Below are 16883 nucleotides of genomic sequence, written 5' to 3'. Positions count from 1 at the left end.
ACCCCCAAACCCACATACCACCCACCAACCACCCGAAACACTACCCCAACAGAAACGCTCATGCTAGCAAAGTAAGAAAATAGGTCGTAGTTGCAAAGGCCAAAGTCTTCTGATAGCTTAACTAAAGTAACACTTTGATGGCTACAAAATTAACCACCCATTTTGCTGCAGACAGCACAACCGCACGGTCTATTTACGTTTCAGCACAAATAGACCACAGAACATTTATGCCAACAGTTTCGTCAATTAAACGAATGTTGCTACCAGTTACTTTGAAAAAACTACAACCAAGTGAACCTTTTTTTGAACAGTAGCATCAACATGAATCATAGCATGAAGATATCTATACCATAATCAGCAAGTGTATGGGTATTGGTACAAAGTAGGAAAAACAGTTTAATAAGATTAACTTACTACTCTATTTGGATGAATTCGGTAATAATCTGTCCTTCTGTCCTCAAACGTTTCCTTGCGAGTGACCTCCCTTGTGTTTTAGTGTTGTTTCTTGCACAGTTTTAGTAACTTACAACAACCTTTATAAAAACTACAAAATGATGTTTCAAGTCTTTGTAACCTGAGACTGGAGACAATGTACCAACTGCTACGCTAAAATGTTTGACGCAGCGGCTAAATCAGTAAGAATACCTCACAGAAAACACCAAGAACAAACTTTTTACAACAAAATACAATGCAATTAGTCGATATAATAGTCAATTGGACCCTTTTGTTCTCATCCTATAATGTAAGCGTTCTAATTTTGACCAGTTTTTTCTCAGAACTGCCCTAACAAGCATCACTCATACAAAACAACATAGAAACAGGCTTCTAGTGGACCAAATCCACCGCTTGGTTCTTTAGCATGAACGATGGGAACCGAAGAGCAGTTTCGTGCTGTTCTTTGTCTTTTTGGTTCTGAGAAACTCACTGAGAGAGAGTGAGATCAGACTGGAGATAAGTAGCATGCAAATAACGGATGACATCATCCGAGTTGGCCAGTTCAGTTCAGTGCGTACCAAACAGCGGTCTCACACGGTAACACGATACACAACATTTCATTCAGAGTGGCTCATCACTCAAAAGGTATCGGTATCGGTGTCCATTTATTCCAGATTCCCCTTTTCGGTTCAAACAAATAACTCACAGCATGACAGAATACAATGATTTATATAAAACTGGACATTAAAGTCTCCTCCACATGTTGTATGGAATCACAATCAATACTTCTGAATTAGTCAAACCAGAAACGTGTTTCGAACGTGTTTTGGTACAATGTTTATAATTCTGCATTAAATGAGTTGTCAAAGGAAGCCTGCTGCTTTTTAAAGAATAAACATAAAAATGATGCAGTCATTAAAACGTTTCATTGAGAAAAAAAGATTTTGCACAAACTCGGCAAGACGAAAGCAAATCCATTATACTGAGATAATGAACTCAAAATGGAGAGAAATATATTGTTTTTAGCTTGTATTGCTAATAGTAGTTAGCATGGTAAATTAGCAGATCGGATTGTTATTTTTTTTATATTTTTGTGAAGTTTAAGTTCACATCTACTTAGTAAAACAGCTTCAAATTATTTGCCAAAATTGTCCCTGTTGGCAGATTTTCTGTAGCACATATAGACAATATTTTTTTTAAAATTGCATTTTGGAAAACTCAAATACCTGGATGTAATGCTATTAGCAAAGCAGCTAATTCAGGGGGCGACATTCATTTTCTTTGGAGCTGATTGGCTGTAACCCCAGACGCTGAGTCCTGCATAATAAGGCATATTTGATATTATTAAAATAGACAGCTATGAGCGGTTTTAGAGGGAATCTCACGTTTTGCTCGGTTATAATCCCTAACATACACAAATACGTTGTACAACGTAAATAGGCAATAGCAATCCTTCCTAGTCAAAGATTCAAGGATTTTTTTTATTGTCACATGCCATTTTGCTTATTTGTGGTACGAAATTTGAACTTGGCTCCCAGATCAAGAACTCTACTACACAAAACAATAAAGAAATGAATAAATAAATAATAAAGTAATTTATGTGACATGTAGGTATTTGTGAGAGTGAATAATTTATGAAATGAAGCTGTGAAGCTTGACTTCAGGAGTCTGATGGCTGAAGGGAAAACTACTGTATGTTAAACTTAAAACCATTTTCTGCTTCTGTTCACACAGCAACTTCTTCAAATTTGACAAAGTTTTGTCTACTGGTGCTCAGCAACCTTGCATTACAGCTGATTCATACATAACCATTTTTTGTGCTTTAGTTTTCTTTTTTCCATTGTTCACTCTGGGCCTTCTCCAAATAACAGGAGTGCCCAGTGCTAGTGAACAGAAAATGAACTGACAAGCAGAAAAGCTTATGCTTTTAAGTAGAACACAAATGGTTGGGTCCCATATGGCTTCCTTTTGGTACTTGAGGCTCAGACACAGGCAGGCTGTGCACAGCTGCAGTCTCACAGGCTGGGCTTACTTTGGGTTACAGGAAGTTTTGTTTTTTCGCTAAGCATTTGACCTAGAAATGCAGACTTTCTAGAAAATGTGCAACCAAGTTTAACTAGGACTGCTGAGAAAAGACATACTCATAAAGCTGGCATTGCATTTTCACAAAATGATCCGACACCTTGACTAAAGCAAACAAAAAAGGTGATTGCCTTCTGCTGCAGGTTAGCTAACAGTTAGCAACCAGGAGCTAAAATTCAAAACATGACTTGCAAAATGACTTTTTGGGGCTAAGTGAGGTTTAAAGTCATTTCTTGTAGTTTCACTAACATGTTGATTCCACTTCAGAAAAGAAAAAGCTATGAGAGAAACACTGGTTTCTATCAACCAAACAGGTAACAGGGTTGCGAAGAGCTGGCAACCAGAAGCTAAAATTCAAAACAGGCCTTGCAAAATGACTGCATATTTTTGGGCAACGTGAGATTTAAAGTCTTGTTGATGCACTATCATTTGCAAAAGAAATCAGTTATTTCCACTTCAGAAAAAAACCCCTGAGAGAAACATTAGTGCTCAAGTATGAAGGGGTTTAGACATCTCTCATTTAAATTTGACAGTAGTGCTGGAATGACTTCAGTATCTAGTTGTTCAAATCTTATAATAGTGACACTGCCTCTGAAGGCAAAGCAGCAGAGATACTGAAGCATTTGCCTATGCTGCTGAATGTTCCACCTGCTAATTTGCATCTCCAGACCTTAAGCCAAACAATGCAGGTTGGAGTACAGTACAGTCGAGACAGCTGAAGCTCTATGCAGCACGTTTTGCGCGGATGTTTGCGTCATCCACAACTTCCTCTTTGTGTGTCGTTTGTTCAGAGTTGCAGCTCTGACGTTGACTTCTGTTCATATATAGAGTGGCTGCGCGGGCTCGGAGAAACAGATGCAGTTGGAGAACTCTGAGAGCAGCCTACCAAAAGAAACCGCACATGTACCAAGAGCTGTTGCCATGCCAAGTCTAGCCACATTGACACCGCCGCAACACCTAAACATGGACATCGACAAGAAAGCTGTTGGATACAGGTAACTATTTTATTCCAAATAAGGCTTTCTCTTTCCATTTCTGCTGATCATCTTTGATTTTTCAGTGAAGTAACTTTTGCTGTCTTGTGTTTTTCCTGTCGTTTAGCAGGGGAGGAAACCTAAAGTCTCGGCTTCAGAGTAAATTATCTCAACCGGCCAACACAGAGGAGTAAGTCAAGAAATCTCTCACCATGAAACTCGACATCTGCACTATTGCTCCTTTCATGTGTTAGTAACAACACGCTCTCCTTTTGCAGGCTCTGTTTTGAAGAGATGTCCCAGTGGTCACAGTCACTGGAGAGACTTCTGTCCTCCAAATGTAAGTTAACCAATAAGTCATCTGGTATGCAAATCCTCCAGTTAGTCATCCTCTTGAACGTTGACTAATTGATGCTTGCTTTCCCAACCCGTGCAGACGGGATGAAAATATTCCAGGCCTTCCTGAAGTCGGAGTTCAGTGATGAAAACCTGGAGTTCTGGGTGGTGTGTGAGGACTTCAAGAAGATCAAGTCTTCCTTCAGAATGTCCTCAAGGGCCAAAAAGATCTTCAAACTCTACATCCAAGCCGAAGCTCCCAGAGAGGTACGCATAGAGGGTTTTTTTCTTTTAAATGAAAGAAGTTTTCTTTTTAGTACTTTTCTTAAAAGCCAGCACTGCTTCAGCAACTTATGTTATGTTTCTTTAAATTCCAGATCAACATCGATCACAAGACCAGGGAGGTAATCAGGACCAACATGAAGGTTGCGTCCGCAGTGTGTTTCGAAGAGGCCCAGAAGATTGTCTACGGGTTAATGGAGAAGGACTCATACCCACGCTTCCTAAAGTCGGACATTTACAGGACTTTGCTGGACTCTACATCAGGGCCAATGAGGACGTAAAGAAAACACATGCCAGAGGCTTCGCCGTACTGTAAAGCAGTGTCAAACGCTTGGACGGACTGAGAAGACTGGGGGTTTGTCGACCCATTGGGCTCGATCTAACACGTTCGCCGGAATGCCTGGACTTTCCTCTGTAGTCTGAGAGCTACTTAGGGATTCTCTTTACCACGTATAACTCTGCTTGGGGCATTTTTGCTTGTAAAAACAGTTACGTATGCAGATCTGAGCAGTCTCCTGAGCTAATGTGGGTCTCTGCTCAGAATGCGACTCTGAAAGCACAGCTGATCCGGATGGAGCTGGAAAGCAAGAGACTTCCCGAAGAGACGATGACTGTGCAATGAAAATGCTGGGGACTTTCTGCGAGTGACAGCTGAAACTAGACAGTCCCCCTTCCACCCAAAGTGAAAGCGTACCCTGGGGTACTTATCTACAATTTGCTCTTCCATTCAGGTTTATTGTTATCGCACTAAAGCAATAGCTAAGTAGATGCTATCAGAGGTGTGGGGTTTTTTAAATTTTTTATCTTTATTCACAATTTTATGCATTCACAATGTTTCCATTCTGACATCAGACTCACTGAGTTGATATGTTACAACTGTAATGAAATAATATAAGCTATTTGTTCTACATGTACTTGGGGGATGTGTTAGGGTAGGACTTTGCTACCCTAACAAAATATGTAAAATATTCAAATTGAGTTGTGGTGTTTAATAAAAAATAAAAAAAACATACTTGGACTCAAATACAGGTGTTGTGAAGTACACTCTGATTCAAATATGTACTCGTCAGACAGGCGGCCGCAAAACGAGGTCAGGCGTAAGAATCGCATCGCCTCAGCACAACACAGGAAGCAACCCAGTCGCTAATTCATTCAGTTCTTTCTCCTCATTCATTCATTCATCTACTTACTCATACCCAGAGATTTTACTACCCAGCAGTTTAGAAATGTTCAGAGTAGCAGAATGTACAGCAGCGACGTGACTGATACATCTGGAACAACGAAACGAGCAAGTACAAAAAAACACCCCACTGATTTCAGTGATAAATTCAGTTTGTGTTGACTCAGTTTTCACATTCGAGGTCTTAACATCTCAACACTGCTGCTTTGTTGTTTTCTAAAGTAAGAAGATACCAGTCCTATCAGCCAGGCTAGCATCACACACCGCTCTGTGTGCTGGGGTTTAAACAAATCCTGCGGCGGCGCCGGGCTAGCATGAAGCTGATACCACGCGTTACAGATATAAACAGATTCAATTTACTGCCGTATATATACAGAACTGTGCAGATGTACACTTAAAGACACTTCACTCAAGCCAGAACAAGAATTAGAACAAACTTAGAGCCCAGAGAGACTCCTACTAGCTTCTAGAGGAACTACTCATTACCTTAGCATTTAGCATTAAACTTCTAACATCGGCGCAAGATGTAGAGAAACTGTTGTTAGTTTACAAATCTAGAACAAACTTAGAAAGTACTATCTAATTTTATCAGACCAAGAATCTAGAGAAATCCCTGCTAGTTTCTAAATTACGGAACTACTTATTCTTATTAAACATGGGGAACCAATATGTAGTTTTATACTTTTTTTTCCTTTTGCTCTTTCTTTTGGTTTGTTGTTTTGTTGTATTTCCTACTAATTCATGTAAAGCGCTTTGAAATGCCTTGTTACTGAAAATGTCCTGCATAAATACAATACCTTACCTTACGTCTTCTTGGGCCGACGAATCCAGAGTCCCCACTTAAAACCTGTCCTATATTTGAGCATTTTTAAAAGATGGCATTATTGTTAAAATGTCTCATTGCTTCTGCAATAGCGTCCGATATTAAAAAGCCACAAAACTGCAAAATTGAGGCATTTTTTAAATAATGCTGTTCTCTAGGCAAGCACAAATGATGCAGAAGTAAAACAAAAACGTTAACTTTTATTTCAGGACGTTTCCGTTCAACGGAAGCGCTAACTGTGTATCCATGAGATAAGGAGAAAATATGACTTCTTGGGGGGAAAAAATGGTCATTTTGTCACAAAAATGAATCACTTGAATTTCTCTCATAGACAGCAACCCAACTTCCTCCATTATTCTTCTTATTATTTATTATTATTCTATCCACAGTTGTGATTAGAGCTGGGAATAAATGTACCAACTTACGTTTTCCCAACCTGAACATTGTTTTGAGTTTTCTTAAAGGAAACTTTAAGCTACATATAAGAAGTCAAATACGACTGTATTATTCAGATTATATGAATTAAAAATGTTAATATTCTGATACGACTGAACACTATCCAACAGCGTGAACTCACACGGCTTTCTCTACAACTAATTACTCCACATTCCAACCCTAATGGTATGACGTCATGCTCTCCATGCAGTTGAAGTCGAGCTAACCGCTTTAGCGCATCACTCTGCGTCACGCTGCCTTCCTTGAAAGCAAGAGTTGGCTTCTCTTTTGAGCAATCTTGCTCTCACTTCATCAGCCCCAAAATTACAGGTGGCTCGGTTCTTAGACGATACGTTATTTGGAGTTTTATTTTTGTAGCATCACGTCTCACACAGCTTTTAAACTGCTGGTGAAATCTGGATTCTGTCCCTCATGGAGTTAAAGGGTCATGTGTATCTGAAAAAAAAATATATGTTTGGCGCTGTGCCAGGTGACTTTCATCATTTTCTATTTTTTTTTTCTTCTGGTTGACCTGACCTTGTGGGGGTTTGACACGAATTGCATTTTATCGAACCACCAGGGGAACATTTCATACCTGATTTGGCAACTAATGATTTAAAATATTTTTATGATCTCAACAGTTCATTATAAGGAAATATGGTTAAATAATTCTACCAGTGGGAGAGTAATTTGGTTTAATTGGGGGGTCAAACGCTGTCATATCAAAGTTATCTGTGCTGAGGAGGAATCACAACCAAAATAAATGGAAACTAGGTAAATTAGAATAGAATAGAATAGAATAGAAGTAAAGTTTTCACAAAAAAATGACTATCTCAATAATTCATAAAAAAAAAAAAAAACTACTTAACCACAAAGAAAAAGACTTTTGGTTCTCACTAGTTGCATTTCCATTGACCATAAAATTGCGAATTACGAACATAAATTTGCAGAGTGGAAACACGGCGATTTTTGAAAAAACTCGCGATTTTTGATGAAGCATTTTTTGCACCAGGATGAGGTTGTTTTTAAGGCGTATCAAAATTTGTATATTTCGCAAAACTGCAGCACAAACGCTTTTTTTGCATCACACAAGTCATGTTACTATTGGCGAAAAAGACAACAGGAAGTGGCAGGATGATGACGCGGCATGTTTTTTGGACATTAGCAGAATGCTGACAACGTTTTGCGTACATTTGTAGTGGAAACACAGCTAATGGCTTAGGCCTTGTCAAACCTGGAAGTATGACAAGGCTCCTAGGCCTTGTCAAACTCAAGGCCTGGGAGCCAAATCTGGCCCGCTGTAGCTTTTTATGTGGCGCCTCTAGACTCCAAATTACGTCAATAAGTCCTTCCAGTTTTTTACCAATCTGCAAAATTCACACAAAATCAACAAATCTCCACATTTTCTGCAGATTTTCTCAAAATTAGTCAAAAACATTGAGCTCAAGTGGCTCAGTCTCACTGAATGTCAAGTTATAATCGATAAAGCGAATAAAAAGTCAAATTTAACATCATAGATTAGCGCAAATATCCTAAAAATTCCTTACAAACATTTCTAAATTGGCACCACAAAATCTACTACTTTGATATAAAAAAAACACTGAAACAATAACAAGGAACAGTTTAATTGGTTTTATTAAGATATTCTGGCACAACTGGCCCTTTAAGAAGCTTAGGACATAGTCTTCAACAGTTCCCCCCCCTGGGAAACTGATAGAAAGGCTGAGCAAAAACCCACAACTCATAGTTGCTCACTAATCAAGATACAGTGTTTTATGCCTCCTTCTACCAGTGCGTTTTATTTTCTTTCAATGCCAGTGTGTATTTAAAGACACGACTTTTGAATTTTGAAAACCTTTACAAAACACACCATCAAAAATCTCGCAACCCCCCCAGGTTCAAGACCTCTGGTTCAGGATCATGTTTTCCTCAAAAGTAAAACACAGAACGGACAAGATGCAGAGTGGAGCTTCTCCAACTTTAAACATATAAATAGTGTTGATAAATTTCAGTTTTTTGGCATGGTCACAGCTTAAAAATGTCAACTTTTGTGTTGCACTCTGTCATAGTGCTTCGTATTTGCCTAAGAAATAGTTTTGCCTTTCTTAAGCCTACACAGGATCTGTTATCACGTCAGCTTTGCTGTAATGTTTCTTTTTTTGTTTTGCTTTTTGGGGGGCTTTTCGTGTTTCTGAATGGGCTTTCTTCTCACTACGCTACAGACCTGCTTGGTTTACCATTCAATCTCCTGTTTATCAGAACAGGAAAGACGCCTCATCTTCACACATTTTTGTCTTCGTACAGCAGAAAGGATTAAAACTGAAACTGCATCTGTATGGGAGGGAGGGAGGGGGGGGACACCAAAAAGGAAGTTTATCTGTGAGAACACAGCAGGTATCAGTCTCTAAAAGGTTACAAAAAAAAACTTGAAGAGGAAGTGTTTCGGGCCTGACTGTTTCACCACATCCTCTTTTGATCTTGTTCACGTACTTTTGAGACGACGACAGAGTCACATACACAAGTTTTCAAAACATATACATATATTCCAGGAAGACTTATATTATGCTTTTATACTGAAATGAGCACAAAATTGTAGCATCGAAAGCCCCTAAGTCGTTCATGTTCTTGCCAAGCAAGGTTTCAGAGACGTTAAAACACTCCTGGAGGTAAAAATAAAAAAACGTCCAGCATGAGATGGAAAGTGTAACAGAAATTTGAAGTATTTTTGGTCGTCACGTGCATGGAGACAAAGTATTTACTGAGATCAAATTACCTGTAAGTACGATGCGGCTGGGACGCTGTCGAACCAGTTAGACAAAGCGGCCTTTGTTCTAGGCAGGTGAGAGTTGCCAGGTGGAAACTTGGAGCCAGATAAAGATCGGCTTCCATCAATGTGCATTTTTAGGGGTAGCAGGTGAAACGTGAGGAGTTAGATGTAGAGTAGACAGACAGAAAGAATCAACAGTAAGGAAATGAGATGGAATGATTAAACTAAAGGCGATACCACAGTGTGCAACAAGTTCTTTAAAAGAAAAAGTTAGTTAAAGGAAGATAAAAGCAAATGTGAGTTTCATTCCTAACCAAACGATCAGGGTTTTTGGAAATTTTGTTTAAATGCAGTTGCTTCATTGTAGCCTGTTTTTTCTGGCTGTCTACTGCCCCCACCAACACAAACACCAAAAGCAAAAAAACAGAAGTGCCTCTTTTTCATATTTTCACTTTCTGTTACAGCTAAAATCAGTCCAGACTGCACAGGCAGACGTCCGTCTATCAGAACATGAAATGTTAGCGTTATGTGCTTTAATTCAGGGGGGTTTTCTAAAGACCATCCTGCAGCAGCTTTTAAAAACTTCCAAACTCTTTGAAGCAGTCAGAGTTCATGCTTCAACATAAACACGACGTTTTCCTCATGCAGAGCAGAAACGCAAAGACCGAAGTCTTGAGTACCTTGCAAAGGTATTCCAACACTTTAAACTTCTACATTCAGTCGTGTTACCACAACAAACCTCTGTATATCTGCCTTTGCTGCCAGGCACGTGTACAAAGCATCGTTTGCATCTTTTGACCTTTACGCAATGTTTTGAATAACTGTTGAGCACTTTCCCAACCTTTTGCAACACTTTGTCTTGCCACGCCGTGTGTGCCGATTGGTCACATTGTATATTTAGTCATTTAACCATAAACCAGAACAAAATATCAAATAATTGAAGATTTTATGTGGGATGATTTTCTTCAGCGGGGCAGAGAAGATGGCCAGAGTTGGTAGTGCATACAGAGCTATACTGCAAGACAATCAGGTAGAACTAAAGACTTGAAATCGGCACAGACATTCACAATTGCATATAGAGCGCATCCAGAAAGTATTCAAAGTGTTATCCAAGTTTGGAACCAGCAGGAGTCTTCCTACAATTGGCAGTCTAAGCAAGGTGACTGGGGAAGGAAGGAGACCAAGAACACAATGGTGTCTCTGTCAGAGCTCCAGAGTTCCTCTGTGGAGAGAAGAGAACCTTCCAGAAGGACAAACATCTCTGCACCATTCTACCAATCGGGCCCTTATGGTAGAGTGTCCAGACGAAAGCCAAAGGCTTAATAAAAGTCACAGGGTAGCTTGTCTGGAGTTTGCCTACAGTCACATAAAGGACTCTTGGACCAGAGGAAACAAGATGCTCAGGTCTGATGAGACAAAGATTCAACTCTTTGGCGCGTTTGGAGGAAACCAGACACAGATCATCTGTAGGCCAGTACCGTCCCTATAGTGGAACATGGTGTTGCCGACAACATGGTATGGGTAAGTTTTGCAGCAGCACTAAAAGGTGGACTTGTCAGGACAGACAAACTAGTCAGATGTCCAGAGACATTCTGATTAAAACCTCCTCCAGAGTTCTCTTGACCTCCGACTGGGGCGACGGTTCACTGTTCAGCAGGACAAAACCCAAAGTATGTGGACAAGGTCTCTAAAAGCGGCCTTAGAACCTCTCTGGGACCATCCTGGTGAGTCTAAGCCAGGGTCCAGACTTGAATCCGATTGAACATCTCTGGAAAATGACCGACAGCTGTCTCTGATGGAAACAAACTGCAAAGAGAAATGGACCAAACTGCCTAAAGGGAGCTGAGCTAAGCTGGTGGCTTCAAATACAAAAAGACCTGAGGCTGTCATCACTGTCAAAGGTTCTGCAACGTATTAAGAAAGGGTTGTGAAGGCTTAACTGAATGTGATTTGTTAGTTTTTTTTATTTTTAATAACTACAAATCACTCAAAAACCTTTTCTCCACCTTGTCATAAAGGAGTATTTGTCAAACTTTGGCACTCCTGAAAGAGCTTGCTGGGCGTCACACCGTTGGGTTGTAAATGAGGTTACTCAGTCATATTGTGCAACTCTTCACTCGGGGTGTGCTTTTCACAACACTGCTTTGCAAAACAAGTGTTGTATCCATTCACATACAGTACAGACCAAAAGTTTGGACACAACTGTGTGTCCAAACTTTTGGTCTGTACTCAATACAGACCAAAAGTTTGGACACACTTTCTAATTGAATTCAATGAGAAGGTGTGTCCAAACCTTTGGTCTGTACTGAATACAGACCAAACGTTTGGACACACAGTTGTGTCCAAACTTTTGGTCTGTACTGTACCCACCGGTCCAAACCTCAGGCCTCGAGGAGTTGCTCAAAGCAGCCTGATGTTACGCAACGAAAATGTGAGCAGTGTCAAATTCGGTCAAGATCTGGGAAAAAGCTTGTATTGTCCTGTGTCAGGTAGCGTTGCTTTGTCTGACCAAACAATGCTGATGTTTTGTCGGATGTTCTAGTTAATGTAGGGTTTCATGCCAGTCCTGTAGGGATTGTGTCCAGTATGTTCCGGATCAGTGTTTCCCAGGCCTAGTCGTCAACGCACATTGCCCTGCGTGTCTTGGGTGTTTCCCTGCTTCAACACAGTAGCTGTTAGGGCCAATGCGTATCAATTAGCAGATTTATAAATGCCCCAGAATTAGCCAAAAGGCTGGGCAATGAGTAATTTGACTGGCTAAAAACAAACAAAGGTTATAGAAACAAGGTTAAAATGACTTTACTATGCACATTTTGTCAGCAAATACAATCAATATAAACAGTAAACACAAAACACTATAAGGGCAACACAATTTGTTTTTATTTTTTTTTTAAAGTAGAAGAAATAATTAAAACTAAATTAATCCACATGGTGGGTTTAGGAGAAGATTCTTATTATTTCAAATGTTTTTACCAACCAGTTCTTTAATGGGGCAATATTATGTGTCTTCCAGCCAAATAAGTGCAATTTTATAGCACAATCAAGTAACTAGTATGTTAACTTCAGAAGTGATTTTTTAAATTAAATTAATTTTTTTTTTGTGCCTAATCCACTTTTGACTGATGATTTTACAGAGGTGACGATATTTCAAAGACATTTGATTCTTTCTTTACCAAGAAAAAAATAATAATATCTGGATCTACTGCGGCCTACATCCGATGGAAAACATATAAACTATCCAGACTTCTGTCCAGCTGACAGACAGAAAAAGCGCACATTAATGTCACCGTGGAAACCCTGCCATAAAACGCTGGGCTCTGATGTGAATTGCAAATGAAAACTTGTAAAACTTTTCTTTCTCAGGATTAGCACTGCCTCTGTATTTTCAGAAATCTCAGAGGATTTAGGGGTGTTTTTTGAAAAATCCTGGGGGGCTGACCAAAGGTCATAGGGGGATAGGGCACATGTCAGCTGAATGGGCCATCCCTCCTTACCCTTATGCCCAACATTCTGAATTTTTAGCACCCACGGTGACCCTGTGAAAGCCCACCAAAGAGGGCATAGTTCACCAAAATTTGACTTCTAACATCCCAGATGGCTAATTTGATAATAAATCCTCACATCCACCACCAGGGGGTGGATGTGAGGATTTATGGATGTGGGGACTGTGGAAACCTATCTGTTTCCACAGTCTGACACTGTGGAAACAGATAGGGTTAGGGTGCCCTAATGATAACCCTACTATTTAGGTGCACAGCAAACAATATGCGCAAAATTCTACTTGGCACTCACTATATAAATATGGGAGGATTAATATGGGACCTAAAGGTGGATTTAACATCAGGAAATATGGGAGCATCCGGGAGTATTCCTAAATGGCTGGCACTTCACAAGGACAGCCACGGGGACTTCATATAGGACATCAATGTCCTACATATAGTAGGATTTAATATGGGACATTTGGGAGGATTTATAATGGACATTTGGGAGGAGTCGCAAATCATCCTTAATGATGATTTGCATTAAGGATGCAAAATATACTGAAGTTCAATACTGAACTGTTTTAAAAAATAAAGCATTGAAGCATTATTTTTAATGGCAATATCCTGGTCTTTTTCTAAACCTAGTGTCATGTCGGTGTAAATGAGCCAGACACAGAGATCATATAGTGATTATGTTTTAGGTTCAAATACAATACACCTTGGTGACCTCCATGACGAGGTAACAATCCAAGGAGAGCTTTTCCTTTTGTAGAAAGAAAAGCTTATGCAATTGCTTCTACAATTTACCTTATATCAACACCAATACAGGCCATCTGAGTAACAATTGCCTTGGCAAAGGCCATCAATCTGATTTCTCGGGTCCTTTTTTTCCAAGTTTTTATAATCTTGCTCTTGCAGCTTTTGTTTTTGACATATAGTGCAATGTTTGAAAGTGACATGGTAACCACATTGTCTATTTAGATGTTCCACAGTTTTGTCACATTACTGCAGTCCGAACCTGCAGCTCAAAGGGGAGAACTCTCCAGTCCTCTGAGATTGTACTCCATGCCAGTTTGCAGCCTGTAGTTCCTGTTCCATTGCAGCCATGCGTAGCATCAACATCTGATGAAATTACTCTTTGTGCAGCCTGGTTGATTCATTTCTAATTTGCATTTTTAATTGGTTTTTTTTTATTATTATTTTGCGACTATTTAAAAGTTGCTCAAAATTCACATAGCAATTGAAGAAAAGCAGAGAACTCAGTCTGCAGTCCGAGCAGAGAGGAGCTCCAATCCACTCTGCATGTACAACGCTACTGATTACAAAACGGGATGTAGATCTAAGTTTTTATGTCGCCTAATATTGTCTTGTTTCCTCTGTATGTGTCACAAGTAAATAAATCCCTGCATTTATTAGCAGTCAGCCAATGTCGTGCCTTCCTGTCCGGGGTTAAGTAAGGTCAGGGGCATCAAGCGGGCAAATCAGATGTTTACAACGTGTTTGTTTTGACCTTTTTACCCAGATCACTGGGGGAATGAATGAGTGATGACAGAAACCAGCATGGATTAAGTAATGTCTGGTGCAGCTGGTTTTAAATTTTAAACGTACGATTGTGTTCTGCTTGATTGATTTGGATGCCTGTCTTGTTAAATGTCTTGAGAATACATATGGATGAATTTTTGCTGCAAGCTGATTTTAATTGAACTGAATTAGAAAATGAATGCTTACATATTCAGAATCTACAGTATATCCTTTATTCTCTTCTCTGTTACAAAGGGCCCATTAAAGTGAAGGATGTCATTTGCATTAGCTTTTTGGTAGATCCAAGACTAATTAAAGGCAAGCCTGGAGTTTTAGTAGTTAATCAGTTTAACATAAATACATTATATCAAACTGTAGCCTAAAACCTGCAGCCTGGTTAGCTGGTAGTTTAACCAGGAGATGCCTTCACTGATTGCTGTCACTGTTGATCTTGTACAACTGCTAAAAAAAAAAAAAAAAAAAAAGTTCCTGATTCGGCCGACGCTGCAGATCTTAATCTACTTCGCGTTTGTTTGTCCATGTTGCTGAACAAGTTCTAGAAAATGCAAGAGAATAAGAAAAACATGAAATTAAACCTGCTGTATTCCGTTTTTGGGTTTTTTTTTTTTTTTTACTAACCTTGCAGTGCAAACAGTCCCTGCTGTAACTCACCTCTTGATTTTTTTCTGTTCACTTAGGTTGAGAAATGATTAAACAAATATTACATAAGCGGTTCATGAAACTGGCTTAACTGGTTCGACTCTTACGGGCGGAAAAAAAATTCACAAGAATCTTTTTTATTTTGAGATTCTTCCGTACAGCTCTTATCTGTGTTTTCTTAGGTTCAAGTTTGATTAAGGAGGAAGTAAATACATTTTGAGGCTGTCACTCAACAGAAGAACGTCAACAATGGTTGGACGCTCTCACGGCCGCAGCCGCCAGGCCGGAGAGAGCAGACAGAAAATAGATGGCAGGTTGCTAATTTTAACCAAACCAGACATCTTAGTTGTGAAGTCATAAAGTCACATTGGACGTACAGTGTCTGTTGGTTTGTGTTTAGCCTGAAACCAAGTAAACAGCCCTGTTTAGATCACTGGCTGGCACATCAGGCTGCAGACAAGACACGAGGCAAACTCTAATGAAGACAAAACGAGGAAACTGAGAGCGCTATTTTGGACGTGGTGCCTCGCAAGAGTATTTTTTGCTGTCTCAAATGTCGAGGTATTTGTGTGCGTTTAAGTTGCAGCGAAACAGCTGAATGGAAAACAGTGGCAAGACTTGCAAACTGTTGAACGGCCGAAGAGAGCTGGTTAAAATGACAGGCCTTAGCTAAGCTGAGTTGTGAGGGCTGAATGCAAAAGTGAAGTAAAAACTGCAGATGTTTTTCCTTCCTGCTGCTTCCGTTTGACCCGTCGAATGGAAAAAACACATAAGTATTAAGAGGTGATTAAGGCAGGAGTTCGTCCTTTACAATTTCCATTCGCAATCCTTCTGCTTGGCTCTGCCAACATTTCACAATGCAGATTGTTGTGTTATAGAATAGAACATAAATGTCTTTCCCACTGTGAAGAAGTTCAGGCGTAACATCAGTATCGGGTATTTAAAATATATAAAACAAAACAAAATTAAAAATAACATTCCATACACTATTGAGCAGGACGATGTGTCTTTTTTGTTTTGTTTTTTTCAAATGTATATAATTTTCATGTACTTGTGCATTAAAACTGTGTTTTTTAATGTTGGGTCTGGGTGCTGGGGCAGTTGGGGCGCCAGAAAGTTGGAGAGAAGATGATTTAAAAAAAAAGGAATCAGATACATTTTTAAATTATAAATTGAAATATTTTTTTTCATAAATGTTATTTTTCAATCATTATTGTAATACATATGTTGAGTTGCTTTTGAACCATAATAAATGGAAATACAAAAAACACACAACAAATTCCAGAGTTATTAATAATTAAAGAAAGACGAGGCCAAAAGGAAAAGACTGTGGGGAAAAAAAGATAAATCAAAGTCAAGCCAACAAGGAAACGGTGCGTAGAACCTTGAAGTAGTTGTTTTCTTTGTGACTTATCTGGTCCTCACGTCATCGCAGAAGGAATTTTGGCTCACTGCTCCGACCAGCACCGCTCCTGTTCGCTGGGCTCTGCAGGCTATCAAAACCCACTTTAAAAAATACAGGTAACGCTTTATTTGACGGCTGCACAGCGGCGCAGTTGGTAGCACTGTTTCCTTGCAGCAAGAAGGTCCTTGGGTTCGATTCCCGGCCCGGGGTCTTTCTGCACGGAGTTTGCATGTTCTCCCTGTGCATGCGTGGGTTCTCTCCGGGTGCTCCGGCTTCCTTCCACAGTCCAAACACATGACTGTCAGGTTAATTGGTCTCCCCAAATTCTCCCTAGGTGTGAGTGTGTGTGTGTGTGTGTGCATGGTTGTGAAAGTTGCCTTGAAAGTCCAGTAAAAGTGCCAACTTTACATTATTTTGTAAATAATGACACTTTAATGCAAAGTTAAAAGTGTCATTCTTTACCAAATGACACTTCATGACAATAGTCAGACATTCATAAAG

At 39.6% G+C, this 16883-nt stretch overlaps 1 protein-coding gene across 2 annotated transcripts; it reads left to right on the top strand.

Moving 5' to 3' along the window:
- The first annotated feature begins 3346 nt into the window (after positions 1 to 3346).
- LOC116722339 (regulator of G-protein signaling 13-like) lies at positions 3347 to 5135 on the top strand. Of its 2 annotated transcripts, none has more exons than XM_032566577.1 (5): positions 3347 to 3512; positions 3622 to 3681; positions 3770 to 3831; positions 3928 to 4094; positions 4205 to 5135. In XM_032566577.1, the coding sequence occupies exons 1-5, from the start codon at positions 3373 to 3375 to the stop codon at positions 4388 to 4390; spliced, it is 615 nt and encodes a 204-aa protein (XP_032422468.1). In that variant the 5' UTR covers positions 3347 to 3372; the 3' UTR covers positions 4391 to 5135. The 2 variants fall into 2 exon arrangements, with proteins under 2 accessions (XP_032422468.1, XP_032422467.1); XM_032566576.1 differs by having other exon boundaries at positions 3348 to 3512; positions 3619 to 3681; positions 4205 to 5127.
- The last annotated feature ends 11748 nt before the right edge of the window (positions 5136 to 16883 follow it).

The sequence above is a fragment of the Xiphophorus hellerii genome, chromosome 6 (assembly GCF_003331165.1).
Source record: "Xiphophorus hellerii strain 12219 chromosome 6, Xiphophorus_hellerii-4.1, whole genome shotgun sequence".
NCBI lineage: Eukaryota > Metazoa > Chordata > Actinopteri > Cyprinodontiformes > Poeciliidae > Xiphophorus > Xiphophorus hellerii.
This window is presented reverse-complemented; position numbering and strand designations above follow the sequence as displayed.